This window comes from Chenopodium album, chromosome 3 (assembly GCF_948465745.1).
Source record: "Chenopodium album chromosome 3, dcCheAlbu1.1, whole genome shotgun sequence".
NCBI classification, from domain to species: Eukaryota; Viridiplantae; Streptophyta; class Magnoliopsida; order Caryophyllales; family Amaranthaceae; genus Chenopodium; species Chenopodium album.
In genome coordinates, this window is record NC_137836.1 from 71,906,017 (window position 1) to 71,927,332 (window position 21,316).

The 21,316-nt window shown below is 29.7% G+C and overlaps 2 protein-coding genes across 3 annotated transcripts; one reads left to right on the top strand and one right to left on the bottom strand.

Moving 5' to 3' along the window:
* Positions 1-986: 986 nt before the first annotated feature.
* LOC145625315 (protein FAR1-RELATED SEQUENCE 5-like) lies at positions 987-6,207 on the top strand. The gene is made up of 3 exons (XM_081678373.1): positions 987-2,024; positions 3,596-4,391; positions 5,930-6,207. The coding sequence occupies exons 1-3, from the start codon at positions 987-989 to the stop codon at positions 6,205-6,207; spliced, it is 2,112 nt and encodes a 703-aa protein (XP_081534499.1).
* A 9,296-nt stretch (positions 6,208-15,503) lies between these two features.
* LOC145624134 (uncharacterized) lies at positions 15,504-20,711 on the bottom strand. Of its 2 annotated transcripts, none has more exons than XM_081677094.1 (8): positions 20,485-20,711; positions 18,564-18,713; positions 18,202-18,345; positions 17,747-17,835; positions 17,600-17,664; positions 17,128-17,230; positions 16,058-16,168; positions 15,504-15,866 (listed from the first exon to the last, which is right to left on the bottom strand). In XM_081677094.1, exons 1-8 carry the CDS (start codon positions 20,579-20,581, stop codon positions 15,741-15,743), a joined length of 885 nt encoding a protein of 294 aa, XP_081533220.1. In that variant the 5' UTR covers positions 20,582-20,711; the 3' UTR covers positions 15,504-15,740. The 2 variants fall into 2 exon arrangements, with proteins under 2 accessions (XP_081533220.1, XP_081533219.1); XM_081677093.1 differs by having other exon boundaries at positions 18,169-18,345; positions 20,485-20,706.
* Positions 20,712-21,316: the final 605 nt, after the last annotated feature.

Below are 21,316 nucleotides of genomic sequence, written 5' to 3' on the forward strand. Positions count from 1 at the left end.
ATATATAATGTTTAGAATGTGAATAGATGCAGTGTTTTGGAAGAGGGAGGGTCATGCCTTTTCAAATATGTCTTTTCATTTATAATTAACCTCTTTTCTAGTAAATTCATTTCATTTTATTCAATTAATTTTACGTGTTTTTTGAAAAGGGAAGAGGGAAGGTCATGAGTTATTAAATTCTAATTTCCTGACTATATTTATCTTAAACCTGACCATATCATTTATGTCCTGAGTAATTTATTATCTATTTTCCTGACTAATATAACTTTATTCCTGACTATTATAATCTAATTTCTGATTCGAACAATATTTTGACTATTTTTTGTTACTGAAATTAGATTATTAAAATTGTTTCAATTTAATTTCTGATTGAAACAATTTTATTCCTGAAATTTACATTTTAATTCTTGATATATTCTAAGTTTTGTATATTTATCATTTAAGTCCTGAGTAATTTATTATGTATTTTCTTGACTAATATAACTTTATTCCTGACTATAATAATCTAATTTCTGATTCGAACAATTTTTTGATATTTTGACTATTTTTTGTTACTGAAATTAAATTAATAAAATTGTTTCAATTTAATTTCTGATTGAAACAACTTTATTCCTGAAATATACAATCTAATTCCTAATATATTCAAATTAATTCCTAATCAAAATTTTTTAATACCTAACATACAAAATTTAATTCCTGACAAAACAAAACTAATAAGTGACATAAATAATCTAATTCCTGAAAAAATAATCAACAACATATTATAATTAGATACAAATATTATTATTTCTGACTGATATTATCTATTTCCTGATTAAATATAAACCTAAACCTGACTGAGATTATTTATTTCCTGACTAGTATTTAGTAATTCATGATTTAAATAATGTAATTCCTGACTAAGACATGATAATTCTTAAGTATCATAAATTTAAAGAATATTTATTTACTGTGTATAATATTTTATTTCCTGACAAAATTAAATTATGATATGTTTCATATATACTTTTCTTGCAGATTATTACAAATATGACAAGGATGAAAACATAAGTAAATGTCTAGCAGGTTATACTGTATCAGACTACAATGAGGGATTTGTTTTATACAAAGCTCATTCAAGGTCTATTGGTTTCAGTGTCAGAAAATCAACAAAGAGAAGAGATAATAATGATAAATTGTATGAGTTTTATTTTAGATGTTCTAAAGAAGGGCATACAAAGGGTAAAATGAAGATGGCAGGTGAACAAAATTCAGTGGAAATACCCATGTTGGGTAAAACTGATGAAAAAAAGAGAAAAGATAGGGAGGTAAATGAGACAAGAACTGGATGCAAAGCTCATATTCGTTTCAAGAAAACCAAAGAAGGAAGTTTCGAAGCTGTTACACATGAGTTGGAGCATAATCATGAATTGGTTATAGCAGTTCAACGTCATCATCTAAGATCAGAAAGGCAAATATCAGCACCAATGGGTGAACTAATTGAAAGCATGGTTGAAAGTGGTATCAAACCAATGGATGCTTACAATTATATCACCAATGAAGCTGGAGGAGAAGAATGTGTAGGTCATACTAAGAGAGACCACCTTAACTATGTATCAAGGGTGAAAATGAGTATGGTTAAAGGTGGAGACATGCAAAATGTATTGGATACCCTTCAAGAGAGAGCAGATAATGATCCTTCATTCTTTTATAGACTGAAATTTGGAGAAGAAAACAATGTGGTGAGCTATTTTTGGCGTGATTCTCAAATGCTTGAAGATTTCAAAGCCTATGGTGATGTTTTAATCTTCGATACAACATACAGAACAAACAAATATGGGTTGATATGTGCACCATTTGTTGGTATAAACTGTCACTGGAGAACAACAATGTTTGGATGTGCATTCATAAGTGACGAAAAGACTGACACATTTGTTTGGCTTCTTAAAATTTTCAAAAAGTCGATGTGTGGAATCGAACCAAAATCAATCTTCACTGATCAGGATCTTGCAATGAGTAACGCCATACCAGAGATAAGAATTTTTGTCTTCATAATATATTGTTTCTGGATTAGAATAACTTAATAACTGATAAAAACAGATCAATACCTAACAGAAATTATATAATTCTTGATAAATATCTGTTTAATTCTTGACTAATAATATATGTTTCATGTTCATAATTTAATGTAATATAATTTCTGATCAAAAATATATTAATTCTGATAAAATAAAGGCAATACCTGACTAAGATATATTAATAAGTTCAAATTATTTAATATTGATTGACAGAATCTTATTCATGATAGCAATATCCTTAATCCTGATATAAGTTTTCTAATACCTGATCGAAATTAAGTCATTACTAATTCAAATTTATTTAATTTCATTTCAAGTTTATTTCTGAGCAAAATGTTATAATTACTGAGTAAAATATTCTTATTTCTGATTGTGATAATTTATTTTATTTCTGAAATAAATATGGAATATATAACAAATTAATAAAATTCCTGACTAAAATAATATAATTCCTGACGAAAAATTATTAATACTAAAAAAAAATCAATATATGAATAAAAACCAACAAAACCATATCATTTTAAACCATATCTGAATAAATCTTTTGATAATAAAAACAGGAAATACAGAAACATAAACATAAAAGCATATCATATTTTCCATATATTTTAATGATATTGATTGTGACTAGAAATTAACAGAAAAAAAAAAGATAAAGAAAAAAACCCTAAAATCATAATCTTCTTGTTGTTCTTCCTCAGATATTAAACTTGTTTTTTCTTTTGATCTTCTTTTTGTTCTTTCTCTTCCTTCTTGTGTTGATCTTCTTCTTTCTGCTTTTTGTTCTGTGTTTCCTGCCATATCTCTTGTGCTCTCTTTCTCTTGCTTAGTTCTTCGATTTCATTCTTTTCAACTTTTTCATAGAGCTTCATCAATCCATTCTTCACTCTATCTCTTCTATCCAACAGATCATTTAATTTTTTTTCAAAGTTATCAATTGCATTTTCTTCTGGATCGTTTGATGAGGTAGAAGACTGAGAATTGTTTTGCATATTTGAGAAATATTGAGGACCGTTTGATGAAGTAGAAGACTGAGAATTGTTTTGCATTTTTGAGGAATATTGAAAAAAAGTTTGTTTTAGGAGAGAGAATATACCAAAGTACAAAAACATGCAAAATGTATGAGTAAATAATACTTTTATAGACAAATAAAAAATATTAAAAAAAAAAAGATAATTTTTAAATATATTCCTTTTTATTATTATTACATTGTTTTGGTCCTTATCCAGTACCTCAAGTACAATTCTGATTATTACATTTTTTTAGTCCTTATCCAAAACTCCAAGTGAACACTAAGACTATTAATTCCTGACCAAAATATACTAATACCTTTCATAATTCATCTAAAATCAGACCAAAATATACTAATTCCTGACCAAAATATGCTAATTCCTGATTAAAATAATTATATTCCTGATATGCATTTCTTCTTGTTTGTGAGTGATGACTTATTCCAAGACACCTTTTATTGCTAATGTTTTTAATTTCTTATTATAATAGTCATATTGCTGACTACAGTAATTTAATTTTTGTTGCAGGTTTATCCAAACTCAAGACATAGGCTATGTCTATGGCATTTGCAAAAGAATTTTGTGTCACACTTTGGAACTCTAAAAACCAATCCTGAATTCAAAAATATGTTTCACAAATGCTTAAGTGGATGTGATTCTGAATCTGACTTTGAAGTTTGTTGGCACAAGATGGTTCAAAAACATAGGCTAGAGAAAAAAGAATGGTTTGATAGGTTATACGGTCTACGAGATAAATGGTGCACAGCATTGAGCAAGGATATTTTCTCAGCTGGAATTCTTTCATCTCAAAGGGTAGAAGTAACAAACAGAGCAATTTCATTTAAGGCCAACAAAACCACAAAGCTTTTGGAGTTCTTTCACATTTTTGAGGCTACTGTGAAAAGATGGAGAAGCACTGAAAAGAGTGACAACTTCAGATGTATTACTGAGAGACCAAGAACAACAACAAAGATATTAAAACATGCAGCTGAAGTTTATACTCTAAACTTATACAAGGATTTTAGGCTGGAATTTGAAACAAGTCTTGGAGCATATGCAAGAGAAAAAGCCACTTCAATGCAATATGTCAAATTCTTTGATGTTTCTCTTGATGAAGATTATATGCACACCTATCAAGTCATATATTACACTCAAAACAATGAGTTTATGTGTTCTTGTATGTGCTTCACAGAGACTGGATTGCTGTGCTTTCACATTATCAAGATAATGCAAATGTACATCATACATACTATTCCAGAGAGATACATTCTAAAACGTTGGACCAAGCTTGCTAAATCAAACATTTGGGATGGCAGTGAATCAGGTACGTACATACTTTGTTATTTTAAAATTTATTACTTGTTTATTTAGTATAAAAAAAAATATCTTTATTCCTGAGATAAACATTTTAATTACTGTCATAAATAATTTGCTGACATAGATGAAAACTTAATGTCTGATGTGAAAAATATAATACATGAAAAAGATAATATTATTCCTGATTGAAACAAGTTTATTCCTGAAGCATACAATTTAATTCCTGATATATTCAAATTAATTCCTGAATAAAATTTAAAATACCTGACATACATATTTTAATTCCTGACCAAAGAAATCTTAAAGCTGACAAACTTTATCTTATTCCTGATCCTTTCTAATTTATAATAACTAATTTCTAATTGAAACAATTTTATTCCTGAAACAATCTAATTCCTATGTAATCAAAAAATTTTAATACCTGACACACAGAATTTAATTCCTGACAAAACAAATCTAATAAATGAAAAAAATAATCTAATTCCTGAACATAATGAACACTGAACAACATATTATAATGTTATACCAATAATCTTATTCATGAACAAAATATTATAATATCTGATATATATTTTATTATTTCTGATATAAAATCAGATTTATTACAAACATAAAATTATATAAATATTTAAAAACTTATACATTGGTACCACTTCCTGCTTCATTAGGAAGCCTTTCAGTACCATAAGCATTAAAAATTCTAATATAAATGTTATAATGATCATGGTAAACATCAAGTCTGTCTCCAACAACTATGTTGTTCGCAGCTACAAAGTTTTCCCATTATTCACGATCAATCAACATACCACCACAACCTGTATTTTCTGGTATGCTTATGACTCTTACTTCCCAAAATCTATCTTCTCTGCCATTCTTCCCAGCAAAGACTCTAACAAAGTTCTTGAATTTCAGAAGAAAAAGCTTCCAATCTTCAGGAAGACCCTGAAAGAAAAAAAAAATGATATCATTTAATCTTTACTAAAACACAAAACAAATTTATAAATTTAAAACTTAATGTAATATATTTACCATACTAATGCGATCAATTGGTTTAACAATAATAGTACACTTCTCCCTATTTGCGTAGAAATCAGCCATTATTTTGATGATTGATTAGATGAAGAAAAATATAAGTTATTTTTACAAGAATGCACCTTTTATAGAACACAATAGAGGTTGTTATAATATAACTCTTTTAATAGAAAAAACTTAATTTAGAACAGCCTTTAAATAGAAAAGAGTTATGTATGAACAGTAATAATTAATCTGTAATTACTTTTGATAACAGCCTTTAAAAATTGATAACAGCCTTTAAATCAATTTTGCCAGAAAATTTATGGCTGAAACAGAAAATAAAAATATTATGGCATAGCTCGTTGCTGACTTTTCTTACATTTTTCATGATATAAATAATTTTATTTCTGATATTATAATATTATTGAAGCAAAAAATTTTATCATTATTCATGAGCTGCATTCTTTTCTGAGTAAAATTGCCTTATTACTAACAAAAATGTAGTAATCTTTTTTTTTTTTTTTTGATTAGGAAATTCAACCACAGATCATTCATTAATAAACACTCCTTGGAGACAATCAATAACAAAGAATTTTTACAACCTTGTGACAATATGTCAAGGGAATGAAGAAGCATCAAAAATATGTGATGATGCTTTGGAACAAATGTACAAATCTGTAAGGAAAGTGTTCCAAACAAATGAAGAAAAAATTCGTGAACTTGATGAAGAAGAAGAAAGAAGAAATACAGTAAAAGATCCAAAAACGACCAAAAACAAAGGGAAGGCCAAAGAAGAACAAAAGAATTAGAGGACATTTTGAAAGAAGAAGAACGGCAACAAAAGATCCAAATGAGTTTGGAACAATAACTCCTAATCCACAACTCATTTAATTCATCCCTATTGCTGCATTCTTCTATCATAAAGCCAATCTTCAAATTTTTTATTTTATTATTCAAGATAATTGTAAACAATACTATATTTTGGCATTTTGAGGTTTGATTACTTCTGAAAAAAATTATTTTATTTTCTGATTAGATCAATGTTATTCCTGACTAACCTTACTTTATTACTAACTTTAAAGTCTTATTGCTGAGTAACTGAAGTTTATTCCTGACATCCAAAATTTTATTCCTGACTAAACTAATTTAAATCCTGATTTACACAATTTCATGCCTGATTTAATTTCTGATAACTCAATTTTATTACTGACTATTACATTTTAATTTCTGATAACCGAGTTTTAATTCCTGAGTTAATTCTTGACTTCTAGAATCTTATTCTTAAGTAAACTAATTGTATTACTGACTAACACAATATCATTCCTGACTTTAAAAATCATATTCCTGACTAACTCAAGTTTATTCCTGACCTGACTCAACTCTATTCCTGATTTAAAAAATCTTATTCCTGATTAACTCAAGTTTATTCCTGACTAACTCAAGTTTATTCCTGTCTAAATGAAGTTTATTCCTGACTAACTCAAGTTTATTCCTGACTAACAAAATTTTATTCTTCACCAAAAGAATTTAATTGCTAACATAAATAAAATAATTCCTGAGAAGAGTAATTTAATTTATGACAAACATATTCTTCATTTTAAGTTTGATATTTAAAATTTTTAAAATTAACATTTGATATTAATTTCTGACACAAGTATTTTAATATCTGACTAATATATAGATGTATGATTAATAGAAAACGGATTTAATAGAAAATATATACATATATAAACCAAATTTATAAGTATCTATACAAAAGAAAACTAATGCCTAACTACAAAAAAAAAAAAAAAAAATATATGTACATGTATGATTAATTGTTTAAAAAAAAAAAAATCTAATCTTCCTCTTCATTTTGCTGAAGCTGTTGATCAATTTCCAATTGCTACTGCTCTTTTTCTAGTTGTTTTTGCATCAACTTCCACTGCCTCTATTTTTCCTTTTGAATGGATTCCTTTGCTTTCTCATATTGGGCCTCTAGCTTATTTCTTGCAGGTTGAGTTTTCCAAATTTTGTGCTTGTTAATTGAAAACTCAATGCAATCATTCCACAATTTCTTCTGCAAAAAATTCTCTTCTCTAGTAGTCATCTGATAAGCAAGTTGGCATCTATATATATCTTCCGATTTTGCTTCTACAAATTTATATAAAAAACAAAATAAGAACACTAAAAAACAATAGGTAAAAATCCAAAAACAAAGGAGAAAAAATACTTACATATTTCAAGTCGACAAGACCTCCAGCTATACCATTGTAATTTTTCATACACATTAATGTAAAAAGGCCACAATCCTCATTTTCATGGCTTGTTTGCCATGTAAACTTAGGTTCATGCCATTCCAATTGTTCCAAATTTGTGTCACCATGTCGATGTTCATGCTTTTTCAAAAAAATACCAATAGCTCTAATCTGTAATTATAAATATATAAATTATAAAATTTAAAAGCATCTAAAAGTATAATTTTCACAAATTTAATTTAAAATTATCTTACCAGCACTCTGTCTATTCCATTTAATTTATCTCGATCAATATCAGTCCTGTTATTTATCCAATCTATTCTTGGACCAATACCATCAATGAAATTGAAAACCAGCAGAGTATGATGATTATCGAACGCAATGGGAAAGAATAGCTGCAAAATAAATAAAACATAATTTTCACAATAAGTAACACATTTATTAACTGACTAAAAGAAGCAAATATCAGATTAAAAGATCATAATATCTGAGTAAAACATTTATATTCCTGACTTACAGAATTTTATTACTGACTAACACAATTTTTTTCCTGACTAAAATAATTTTATTCCTGGCTAAAACAATATTATTCCTGACTAAAACAATTTAATTCCTTACTATACAATTTTTTTCCTGACTAACACAGTTTAATTACTAACATAAATAAATTATTTCCTGATTAAAGTAATATAATTTCTGATTTAAAATAATATAAAATCTGACTAATAAAAGCTTGTATCATACTAGGTTTAGCTTATTCCTGAATATACAATATACAAAGAAGAAATAAAGTTAAAAATTTACCAAATCGGCTTCGGCTATGTTGAATGAAGGAAAACGCTTAACCCACTTGCAAATGCTGTCATAAATGTCCTCACCTTTATGCATATTCAATTGACAATCCATCTCCTTTTTTACCAATTCCTCTTTACACTTATTATACTCTACTGGGTTATTTTTCAAAGTTTTCAAAATTGCCTCCTTTTTCTTTATGTTAGCAACTTCTTTTCTGTAAATTGCCCTTTTTTCTAAGTATCTCCATGTAAGATTCTGCAAAACAAAAAAATATATTAAATACAGTATATTATAAATAAAATTTATTTCTGAATGAAGTAAAGAAAGAAAAAAAAAACTTACAGCAACTTCAGTTTGAAAAACAAATCTTTTATATTGAAAAACTACTCTGTCAGTTATTTTACTCTCTTCAATGTTGAGCACAGTAGCCCAAGTATCATGAATAGCAGAATTAACCCACTCAGACGGACGTAGGGAACAGAACTCCTCCTTTACCAAAATAAGATCACTCTGTTCAGGATCTTCAGTGGGAAACTGACAGATAACAGTACCTATATCTTCTACGTAAAGACTGTTGTTACGCCTCTTAACTCCCTCATCTTCACCAGTAGGATCTAACTCAAGCTGCTCAAAATAGTGCATAAAAAACAAGTAATCACACATGTATAATTCATGTTCAGTCAATCTTTTTAGATACAAAGGCTTATTTTCTTGCAAATTCCTACACACAATCTTGTCTTTATTTTGAATTGGAATCTTGTGAATAGGTGGTAGAACCCAATCTAAACCACCAGCTGCTACCAATCTCTCCTCCTGCCTTTGTCTTAATTCATGAATTCTCTTCTCCCCTTTTCCAGAATATTTATCAGCTGGTATCATAGTAGATTCACCAGGAACATCTGTAGGACTAGGAATTCTATCAACATCAATTAACTCAATGTGTGTTTTGGGAGGCTGTTTTTCTAATACTATAAACTCATCATCATCAATACTAGGAGGAGCAGGAGTTTTATCTATTAGAATAATGTCACCAGTAGCAGCAGTAGGAGACTCCAAAGGAATAGAATCAATAGGAATAGGAATAGATTCAGCAGCAACAGTTTTATTCCTCAGCAATTCTAAAACAGCACATGCATCTCTAGGCTGAGGTTGTTCTTCCTACAAGGAAAAAAAATATATATATCAAACAAAAGTCTTCTAAATCATGACAATAATAATCTATACTACATAATATAAATCATAACAAAAGTAATTTAATTTCCTGACTATGACAAGTTTATTCCTGACTAACAAAAACTATTTCCTGACAATGACAAGTTTATTCCTGACCAAGATAAGTTTATTCCTGAATAATACAATCTAATTCCTGACTACCACAAGTTTATTCCTGACTAACACAATTTAATTCCTGACTACCACAAGTTTATTACTGACTAACACAATCTAATTAATAACAGTGACTAGTTTATTCCTGATGAACTCAATTTAATTCCTGATTAACTCAATATAATTCCTGAATATAACAAGTTTATTCCTGACTAACTCAATCAAATTCCTAACATAAAGAATGTAATTCCTGATATAAGTAATTTAATTCCTGACAATGACAATTTTATTCCTGACTTACTCAATCTTATTCTAATTCACTCAGTATTCCTTAGAAAAATATATAATTTTTGACAAAAACCATTACCTGATGACCTTGATAAATAGCTAAAGCAAGTTCCTCTGTAGCTTTAGACTGAATAACATCATCAGATTTAGAGTAAAAACCTGAAAGCATATGAATAATACAAATAAAAATAAATACAATAATATAGAATAATAAACACATTTATTTTTATAAAATATGATAGTTAAATACAATAACTATTAAAATAAATTATTGAGTTAAAATACAAATATTACACCTTAGATGTGTTGTCATCTTCCTTGTTTTTATCATTTTCTTTTTCAGAAGTTTCTTGAACTTCTTTTTCAGTAACTTGTGCATTTTCTTCTTGGGATACTGGTGTATCTTGAGAAGTAGGAGGAGTAGGAGTAATTAAATGAAATCTAGGCAAAGAAGTATCTCCCTTGAGGAAACTCCTCCCTTCTTGCACAAGCCTAGCCTGATTCTCATTCATAGCAGATGAATAAATTTCATTGAGTTCCTTGGGTTTCTTTGGTGTTCTTGGAGGTGATGTGGAACTAAGTAGACCTTCATTACTAACTGAATGCACCTCTTTTTCTGATGGTGTTGTGCCTTCAACTAATTCTGGTTCTGCGGTTGTGTCTTCAACATCACTTCCTTGAACATTATTCAAACCAAGATCATCTGCCTCATTCTCTGGTTCCGTGCTTCCTTGGTTTGCATCCTCTAAATTTTGCTCTGCATCTTCAATTAGATCTTTTTGCAAACCAAGATCAGAAATAACATCATTCACCTATTCAAAATAAAGAATAATATCAGATATATATCTAATATGATTTTAATAAGTATAAAAAAATGAAAATAAATGTAATCAAACTTACAATTGCATCAGACTTAAGTTTTGTTTTATCAAACTGATCCAAATCAATAGCTAAAGTTTTAGTCTGCATTGCAGCTTCAACTATTGCATCAATTTTTGCTAAAAATTCAGGATTAGAATAGAAATCATCCTCTCCTTGAGATTGAGATTCTTGTGAATATGATTTTGCTTCATCCTTCAAATCAATAGCAAAGTCTATTTGGTTCTTTGATACAATCTTCAAGTCTCGACCAAATTTCATCATTTTCTTCTTCACAGGCTAATCAACAAATAAAATAAAAAATGAATAAGTAAAATGTAAGAAAGCAACATAATTGTTATTCCTGACTAATAGTTTCTTATTAGTAAAATGTAAGAAAATAACATAATTCTTATTGCTGATAATAGTAATCAAATTTCTGAGAGTGTTTATCTTATTCCTGACTAATAGTTTTTTATTCCTGACAAACAACTTAATTTCTGATGAAAGGAATTTAAATCCTGACAAACAGATACTAATCAAAATAAAATAATAGATTTAAGGATAATATTAGATAATGCTAATTTCTGATAGAAAAAGTATAATTCCTGATAATATGGTAGAAAATCCTGACAATAATAATGTATTCCCAAATTACAGCAATGTAAATAAATCAACAATAACCTTAATATATTAATTTCATTTCCTGACCAAATTTACCATATTCCTGACTAATAGTTTCATATTACTGACTAATAGTTTCTTATTGCTGACAAGTACAACTTAATTTCTAATGAAAAGAATTTAAATCCTGACAAACATATACTATAATCCAAATAAAATATTAGAAAATGCTAATTACTGATAGAAAGTACATAATTCCTGATAATATAATGTTAAATCCTGACAATAATAATATATTATCAAATCAACAACTTTAATATATTAATTTAATTTCCTGACAAAATTTACCATATTCCTGACTAACAGTTTATTATTCCTGATAAAAGTATTCTAATTTCTAAGCAAATTATACAAAATCTAAAAATATAATAAAAAGATGGCAGTTTAAACTTACATCGATATCCATATTATCAATTTCAGCATCAGTAGGAAACTCTTTAGGAATCTTGTACATTACATATCTAGCTTTGTCATTTATATCCTTCAATTCAAAGCTAGTAGATTGTACAACCTGATCTTCCTTCTTTCTTTCTTTTTTTTTTATCCAAATATTCATCTTCATCACTGTCTTCAATCTTAAACTCAATACTGTCCAGCCTTAAACTTTTAAGAAGAGCTTGTTCAGATTTGCTAGCATATTGTTTTGGTGAGGCAGCAGGGTACAGTTTCACAGTACCATAATCCATATTTTCAGCAACAAACTTAATCCTCTGGTTCAAACTCTCACAGGTCCAGTTCAAAATAAACGGCTTGCGATGTAAAGTTGTCCCAAACTCAAACTTTTGTAAAAATGCAATTACAAAAGCAACTAAACAGCCATTTACTTGTTTAGATTTTGTTTTCAACTCCTTCCCTTCCTTTTTTTTCAAAACAAAGGCTTGAAAATCTGCTATTGACGCACATATGAAGTCCATAACATAACCAGCCCAGTTGAAAGCCTTAATGAAACGCACATCATCTAAAGATTTGATGATATTAAAATTAGGAGACTTATCACCAATTGGAGCCAAAAATGTAGATACAACAAACATAACAAACAGCTTTTTAAAATCAGCACCACCATCTCTATATTTCTCAAACATCATCTTATAAGTAATAATATTCACATATGTCTTCTTCTTCTTCCTACCCTGAACAACTTTTTCTTCTGTTTTCCTCTTCTTTTGCTTCTGTGCTTCAGCTTCATTTCCCTGTTCAGAGTCATCCTCTATATCCAAACCCAAGAACCTCCTCCACTCTATCTTCAAATATTCATCAAGATTGATTGATTTCTTTATTTTAGAAATCTCTTTCATAGGTATATCAGTAAAAGGAATACCCAACACATCAGCAATATCAGAACTATCAATATGAATTGCATGTTCCTTTTTACCAACAATAAGATTTCTAGCATGAGGATTAAAATGAGTTACTATATAGTTGTACAACTGATGACTGATATTGTCCTGCAAATTCATTTGAAGCAATCCACCAAAACCAATGTCTATAACATCCTTCTTTTGCTCATCACTAAAATCTTCCATAATTGTACAAAGATAACTAGGACCAGATTTAGTACCAATTTCAAGATCTGAAATATCATCTTCAGTAAGAGCACTGAAAAATAAAAAACATGAATAAGACACACTTATTCCTGAAAAAAATTATGTTATCCCTGATAACAGTAAACTTATTTCTTAGCATAATTATCTTTTAAAACATTTAATTCCTGACTATTATAAATTTTAAAACATATAATTACTGTATGTAATACTGGTATTACAATTCCTGAGTATAATTATCTATTTTCTGACTAATATTATCTTAAACCTGACTGAGTTATAATATATGTGAATATTATTATCCTAAAACTGACTATCCATATCTATTTTCTGACAATAACTATCTAATTCCTGACTAATATATGTTAATTCCTGAGTGTTATAAATTTTAAAACATTTAATTACTCTATCTAAATATTGATATTAAATTTCCTGAGTATAATTATCTATTTTCTGTCTAATATTATCTTAAACCTGACTGAGTTATAATATATGTGAATATTATTATCCTAAAACTGACTATCCATATCTATTTTCTGACAATAACTATCTAATTCCTGACTAATATATGCTAATTCCTGAATGTTATAAATGTTAAAACATTTAATTACTGTATCCAAATATTGATATTACAATTCCTGAGTATTATTATCTATTTTCTGACTAATATTATCTTAAACCTGACTGAGTTATAATGTATCTAAATATTATTATCCTTAAAATGACGAACCATATCAATTTTCTGACAAAAACTATCTAATTCCTGGGTATAACAAATCTAAAACATTTAATTACTGCACATTATATTGGTATTACAATTCCTGACTATTATTATCTGTTTCCTGACTAATATAATCTTAAACCTGACTGAGTTAATTTTATTCCTGAATAATATATCATAATACCTGATCAAAAAAATCTAATTCCTGTTTAAGATATGCTAATTCCTGAGTATGATAAATTTGAATACAGACAACAACAACTTAATTTCTGATGAAAAACATCTAAATCCTGAAAAACATATACTATTATCAAAATAAAATAATACAATTAAAGATAATATAATAAAATGCTTATTTCTGATATAAATAATATAATTCCTGACTATATAATAGTCAATCCTCAAAATAATCAAAATTACAACTAATGTAATTACATAAAAAATAACATAATCCTACACAAGAATATTCAAAGTAAAAACAACAATTTACATTTCATCGAACACCTGGCGTGCATCTGAATATACAAAACAATATTTTTCCGAATTTAAAAGAATTTATTTCGAATATCACACCTCACAGATCGACTTCTTTTAGAACCTTGTTTAGGACCACGCTTCTTAGGATGTTGTGAATCATCCCTACAAAACAAGAACAAGAATAAATAAAAAAATTACTGAAATTTTTTTTAAAAAAAAAACGAATAAGCAAAAAATAACTAAAAAATTTATTAACCTTTCTGGCATTTCAACTATCTTCGGAGGCTGTTTTGATGATCGTTTCATATAAACTTTTAAAGGAGAATCATCAACAGGAGGAAGGCCAGCCATTAATGTAGGTGAGGAAGACGGAATTTAGGGTTTATGTAAAAAAAATAAAAATTAAGTACATGCAAGTAAAATATAAGCTAGAAAATGAAGGAGTGATGCGAAATTTTAGGGAAAATGTAGTTAAGTTGAGAGTAATGGAGTGTAATGGAGTGTAACTGCAGAAAACGTGGGGAAGAAGAAGGAGGAGAAAGGCGGAACGTTGGAAGACGTTTTTTTTTTAAAAAAAAAATCAAAAAATGATTGATAATTAATAGTTGGGCCGCGCGCGGGCCGAACTATTAAAAAACGGGCCGCGCGCGGACCTGTAAGTAGAACGGACTCGCATGAGTCCGTTCTACACAATATTTTTCGCTTTTATTTTGCATACCCTTAAAATGCAAAAAAATAAAAATAAAAAAATAAAAATAACGCTCGTTCACGAGGGCCCCAATCTATATGTTCGCCCTAGGCCACCAAAATCTCAGAAACGGGCCTGCTTACGACTACATATAACATTATCCTTAATTCCATTTTATTACCCTCAATAACTAATACTCCTACTATTTTTTTTACTTTTGAAATTCATTTTCTTAGTTTTTAATGAACGCATTTAAACATTGAAAAATGATAAATATAGGGCTATGTATAAGAAGTTAAAAAAAAAAAAATACTCCGTATTAAAGATAGATCAACATTTATTATACTAATTTGCGCGTGATTTTGTCATGAATTCCCAACTTAATTCCATTTTAGGAAGTATATTTATTTCTTATATATAGCCCTAATAGCTACACATATCATTACCCTTTTATTAAACCACTTTTTTCCTTAGAAGCTTGGACAAACAGTGCATCAGATGTACACCAATGTTTTTACTGAAAAAACATGATACCTTACAAGATACATAGAACTAAATAGGTAGAGCTTCTGGTAATGTTTGTCTATCACAGGACAATGTTTGACATAAAAAAAAAAAGACCAACACCTGGTGCTCATTATTTAGATATTCAAGTACCTCCCTTAGCTTATACTCTGGCACATACGCGTATTAAAAGGTACTGTAATACAATTTGTGTTGGGTGATACTATGCTGCAGCCTCTGCAGTTGAAGAAACTTGCTGCAAAACGTGAACCGGATCTCCCACCTGAATAACGTTGCCCCTATCCCTGGTAGAGCAGTCCTTACAAACTAAGTGCTGTCCTACATAAATCTGCATCACGATCTCACCAAGTTATCATCTTACATTATTGCTATGAAGTCAAGCGAATTCAAATAAGCATACGCATATATGGCATGTTTTATCTGAACTTATTAACCCTCTATTTGAAATTGTAACTTATATTTCCTAGAAATAAGTAGAAGCAAGATGAACAAAACAAGGCCTGAGATTTGATAGCATACCTGTCCTTGAGGTTTTTTATTCGGAAGCAAGACTTTATCTGATCTGAATTCCTTGAGGGTTTCATTTGGCTCTGAACCAGCAATCCCTGTTTCTTGATTGATCGTAGGTATCTGCAGTATGGTCAAACCAACAGTCCCAACACCATAGGGCAAAAGAAGGGAGGGTGAGCATTTGACAAAATTTTAAAACTACATATATATACACATTGAATTTGAATAACGTGTCTTAAAATCATACCAAGTACAACAACTGGTATGAATCCTAGTATAATTACATCAACAGTTAAAATCATGTTAATAATTTATCTTTTAGTCTTTACACCTTAATTCGTATTATACCTATGACAAATGTATACATTTACTCATGTCTTCACATAATAACAAGGTAAGGTATTGGAAAGTATAGTTTCAATAATCTTAGTCATTAAATAAATGAATAAATAAACAATAAGTACTTGAAATATAATACTTCCTCTGTTTTTATTTACTTGCAACACTTCTCTTTTCACGCTTGTCGATGCATTATTTCAATCGTTTATATCTTTAATTATCAATATGTAAAAATTATAAATGTTAGATATTAAAATAGTGTAAACCGAGACGAATCTAACAAGATCCCACATGACTATATTTTTTCTTAGGTATAAATCGTCAAAACTAGTCAAAGTGGTGTACATAAATAGTGTAAAAGTCAAACTGTTGCAAGTATAAGAAAACGGAGGAAGTATACTGGAAGTATCCTTAATTTTCAATCAGGCTGCAATGGTCATGAGTTCATGACATGTAAATAATGCAATGTAACACCTGCATGATGCAACCCCCAATGCTCCAAAATCATTAGTTCACTACTGCCTTCTTGAGGTTGTTATCTTGATCATGACCACAATTTTGTTGTTAATGTATTGATTTTACGACTTGATACGAAACACATCCTTTATTTAACCAAATGAATTAACTCCTTTGTAAAGACTTAAATAAATTATACTCCATGCTAATTTTATTATTGAGGATTAATGTGATAAAATTTTCATTAAGAAGAAAATGGTTATGTAAAAGCAAAAGTTGTTTACCTTGCAACGTGAACAAAGCCTTACGCCAACAAAAGTTGACTTGTTGATTTTGATCTCTTTCCACAAGTCTTCAGTAAATGGTCCACAACCATCAACAAGAATGCTGCAACATCAAAAGCAGGATAATGGTATCAGAAATAAAAGCAAATCCAAGAATTCCAAAATGAGATGGTGGTATAGTATATATATGAGCTACATCTTATTTTGTATGCTTCTTTACCAAAACTAGGATCAGACACCTATACTCATTAAATTAACAGCACAATCAACTGCGCCTTTTTTTTTTTTTGGGTGCAATGCTAAAGCCTAAAAGCATACTATTGCGAAGTATTACTTTATAAGGAGCAAGTACAAAAGAGAATGAAATACAGAACAAAAGAAACAGAGATATCCTGTGAATGGAAAACAGATTACTTATGTTGAAATTATCTACATCACAAAATTTTGAAGACATCAGGAAACTTATTAGTACTTGGGTCTAAAACGGTTTATTGGTACTGGCTCCTTGAGAGATTTGTTCAGTGCATCTAGTGAGCCCTGCACAAGACATGCTAGTGAGATCCTTCATTTAAAACTGGCAAATGAGAAAAAGTTCATTTTATAATTGCGTATAATTAACCTGGGATATCAGCAGGAAAGGAAACTGGTCAGAAAACATGGTTTTATATCCATTAGCAAACTCAGGATCTGTTGCTCTAGTTTGCGATGCTGCAGTAAAAAACACTACAGTATAAGTTCTCTCATCTACTATGTAAATGCGTGGAAATGAAACCCTATATAGGATAGTCCCTTGTAATTATCATAGCTCACAAGAGTATTTTGCAATGACCTTCACATAATATATATCTATATGGGAGCCGAAAACATGGCCTTACCTTAAGAAGTGCTAATAGAATCCTATACTAGGATTTTCTGCTGAAGATAAGCTCTTAATATGCAATTAGATACTACAAAATTAGACATACTCAGCCATTCTTAAGGCAGATCTTTCCATGACTTTTATAAGACTAATCAAAGCCATAAAAGTCAAGCAGGAAATACCTGGATCAAATCGCACCAACCGACTTGGTTTACCAATGTAATTTGAAAGCCATTCAGCTGTTGTGGCTCCTTCATCTAATGCAGAGCCATTCCAATTCCATACAGACACATGCTCAACCATATCACGAGGCTTACTCAGAGAAACCTTCAGTGTATCCATCCCTGGAGCTCTTATTACTACAGGAGAAAAAATACACACATCAAAGACAAAACATCGCTTCAATTTAATTTAATTATGAGAGGGCCACTACGTCACCTCATCATCTTGGGGAATTAAGATCAAATGATATATACTTCGTATATGTTAAAAATTTCACAATCCAATGGCCAATGGAACTGTAAGGTGCATACGACATCACAGATAAATTTGTAGGGTTGAAATTACAAAGCTTTACCCATGTATGAATCACTTGAAGGTTCCCAACTCTCAGAAAAAGCTTCAGAAGGCAACTCAATTTCAATCAGAGCAAGCTTTGGCTCAACCCTTTGAGTGATCATCCTCCCATTTGCATTGACAATCATCCATTGTCTGTCCCACCGAAACCCTGAAAATTGTGAGCACAAAAAATTTAAGTCATAACCTGCAACATTGGACTGCCCATAATTTACCCTAAAGTGGTAGTATCATTTAAATAAATGAAAATCATATATAAGGTTTTCAGAGCAAGATTCTTAATTCTGATTCAAAAATCATAATACTGTATGTTTTAAGAAATCAGTTTGTGATCTGTTCTATTACAAAGGTTGAAACTTGAAATAATTTCACAAGGATGTGAAGGATCTCAAAATGCAATGGATGTGAAGTCTGAACAATAACAATTATTTAAGTACAATGTGTTTCTTCATTAGGATATCTACAAAACTAGTCCACATTTTGATGACTTGATTTCTTAGTCTCTTCCATCATCGGAATGTTAAAGAACATTCACCCTTCCTTACAGTTGTTAATTCCTACCCTCTTCTTGTCCTAAAGAGTTACTGTAACACAACCTATCTGCGCAATTACATACTCTATGTGAGTATGTTCTCGTGTTAATTAGATTCATATAATCTCATCATCTCATGGGGTAGTTAGTTAGTAGCTACTGGTAGCTTTGATTCCCAAAGTATTCCATACAGTCTGAGTTAATCCCATTTTAGATAAATTTCTAACACATGTTAGTAGTAGAATTTTGACAATTTCTGCGGAAGAGTAAAACTAAAGCAAGTAAGCAATTCACTCTAGGGAAAAATCATAGATACATATCACCCCTGACTTCCTGAGCATCAAGCAGTGCGTTTTTGCTCGCAAGAACAAACTTACAGATGTCACATCTCGTGGTACTAAGCCCCAAGGTATAAACGCAACATGAACATGAAACCAAGACACTTCCTTTGTATCTTCCTATTGACAAAGTCTCGGTCACCTTTTGGTCGCTAAAGGTGACTAAGGCCCTAAACCTACTGACAAAAGGGACAATACAGTGTAAAGTAACAATATATGTTTATGATGGCTGCATACTTGGCTATTGGCTTAAATTAATCTGCGTTTTTTTAGCAAAACTTATTCTGTTGAGCTGCTTCCTGGTGTTAATACCTTGTTGGGATTTTGCAGCCAATTTACATGAATTTCAGTACGATTTTGAGTGTTAATCAAACCTTGATTAAGTCATGCATTGCCTCGAGAGGTCTTATTTCATGAATTCCGAACAACAAATTCTCATTCCTTCCTACTCTGTAATATTTACAACCAAGCACAACATTGGTCTTATTTCATGGATTCCCAACAACAAATCCTCATTCCTTATCCCAACCTCTATTCCCCTAAAATATTTTATACAAACCCGGGTGTACCGTACACCCAACTAACCCAAATTAGTTTTTGATCTTCATTTGATGATAAATGAATAACAATCCTCAAGATGAGAACAAAATGCTCATGGATGTACGTACACTCGGATATATATAACAATCTCTCCTAATACTCTCATCCCTACCCACCAAACGCCCCGTTCGTATCAAATTATCAACCAAACAACTTCAAAGACATATCCAATCACAGAAACTATCTCTCATGGTATACAACTTCCAAAAGAATCCAATTCCCATACTAACCAAACAATCACTTAAACTCTATAGGGTAGTACTCCATACCCAAAAACTCGGATTAAATCCCGTCTACATTATTATCCACAAAATTTATATTTTATGCCAAATATAAAGAAAATTCCAAGAATAGACAAAATTCTGGTAATTAAAACATTTATACATAAACTCATGAAGCCAATTATAATTATAAACAATAAAAAAAAAATGAAGAAAGAGAGAAAAATTTACCAGTAGAAGTGATGGGTGCTTGAGAAAGTGAAATTCCTCGACATGATTTAATTGGATAAACAAAGATTGATTTTACTCTCCCACTTTCTTTTTCCATTCTTTTATTTTTATTTTTTTATTTGAGAGTATTGTATTTCTTCTCTTACAGTTTGCTGTAATATTTAGCTCACAAAATTTTGATTGTCATCCTACCTTTATTTATCTTTTCTATATCACAGAATTTTCAAAGAAAGAAGAAGTTGATAGTCCGTAAATTATACGCATTGAATATTAAAAAGGGTAAACAAAAAACTAAAATTAATCTTCATAGCCTTTCATTTAATTGAATACGACATGGATTATGTGTGTCATGTGACTCAACCAATTTGCCAAAAAAGTCAAAAACTTTGGTATCAACAAGAGCACTCGGATAGGTTGTCGTTTGATGTAATTAATGTTTATTTTATCTCAATATTTCCACTTTTAGTAAGTACTGGAGGGAAAAAGTATAAATATAATCAAAATTTATTTATTAGAAATATTAATATTTTTTTGATTATTTTTTGAGCGAAAAAAAAAAATTTGAGGTCCAACTAAGTGGTTATTTTTTTGAGCGAAAAAATAAATTGAGTGAAAAAATGAGTCAAAGAGGATGAAAATCGAGTGAGAAATGACAAAAGGGAGGGAAGATAAGAGGGAAGGTAAAAAGTAGGGTCCACATGATGTCATAAGATAGTTAGGAGGCAATTAGGTAGGAACTAGCATAGTTCCCGTGCGATGCACGGTTTACAAATCAACATATTAATTTATAATTTAACTTAATGATTAATAACGAAATCACTAAAATTAACAA

Bases quoted from the DNA above. Each gene is read 5' to 3' on its own strand.
- LOC145624134 (XM_081677093.1), bottom strand. From the start codon at position 20,581: ATGGAAAAAGAAAGTGGGAGAGTAAAATCAATCTTTGTTTATCCAATT. The intron at 16,169-17,127 runs GTAAACAACTTT...ACCATACTGCAG, and splicing joins GGCTTTGTTCACGTTGCAAG to ATACCTACGATCAATCAAGA. The intron at 15,867-16,057 runs GTATGCTATCAA...ATCGTGATGCAG, and splicing joins ATAAAAAACCTCAAGGACAG to ATTTATGTAGGACAGCACTT.
- LOC145625315 (XM_081678373.1), top strand. From the start codon at position 987: ATGATATGTTTCATATATACTTTTCTTGCAGATTATTACAAATATGAC. The intron at 2,025-3,595 runs GTCTTCATAATA...TTTTTGTTGCAG, and splicing joins TACCAGAGATAAGAATTTTT to GTTTATCCAAACTCAAGACA. The intron at 4,392-5,929 runs GTACGTACATAC...TTTTTTGATTAG, and splicing joins TTGGGATGGCAGTGAATCAG to GAAATTCAACCACAGATCAT.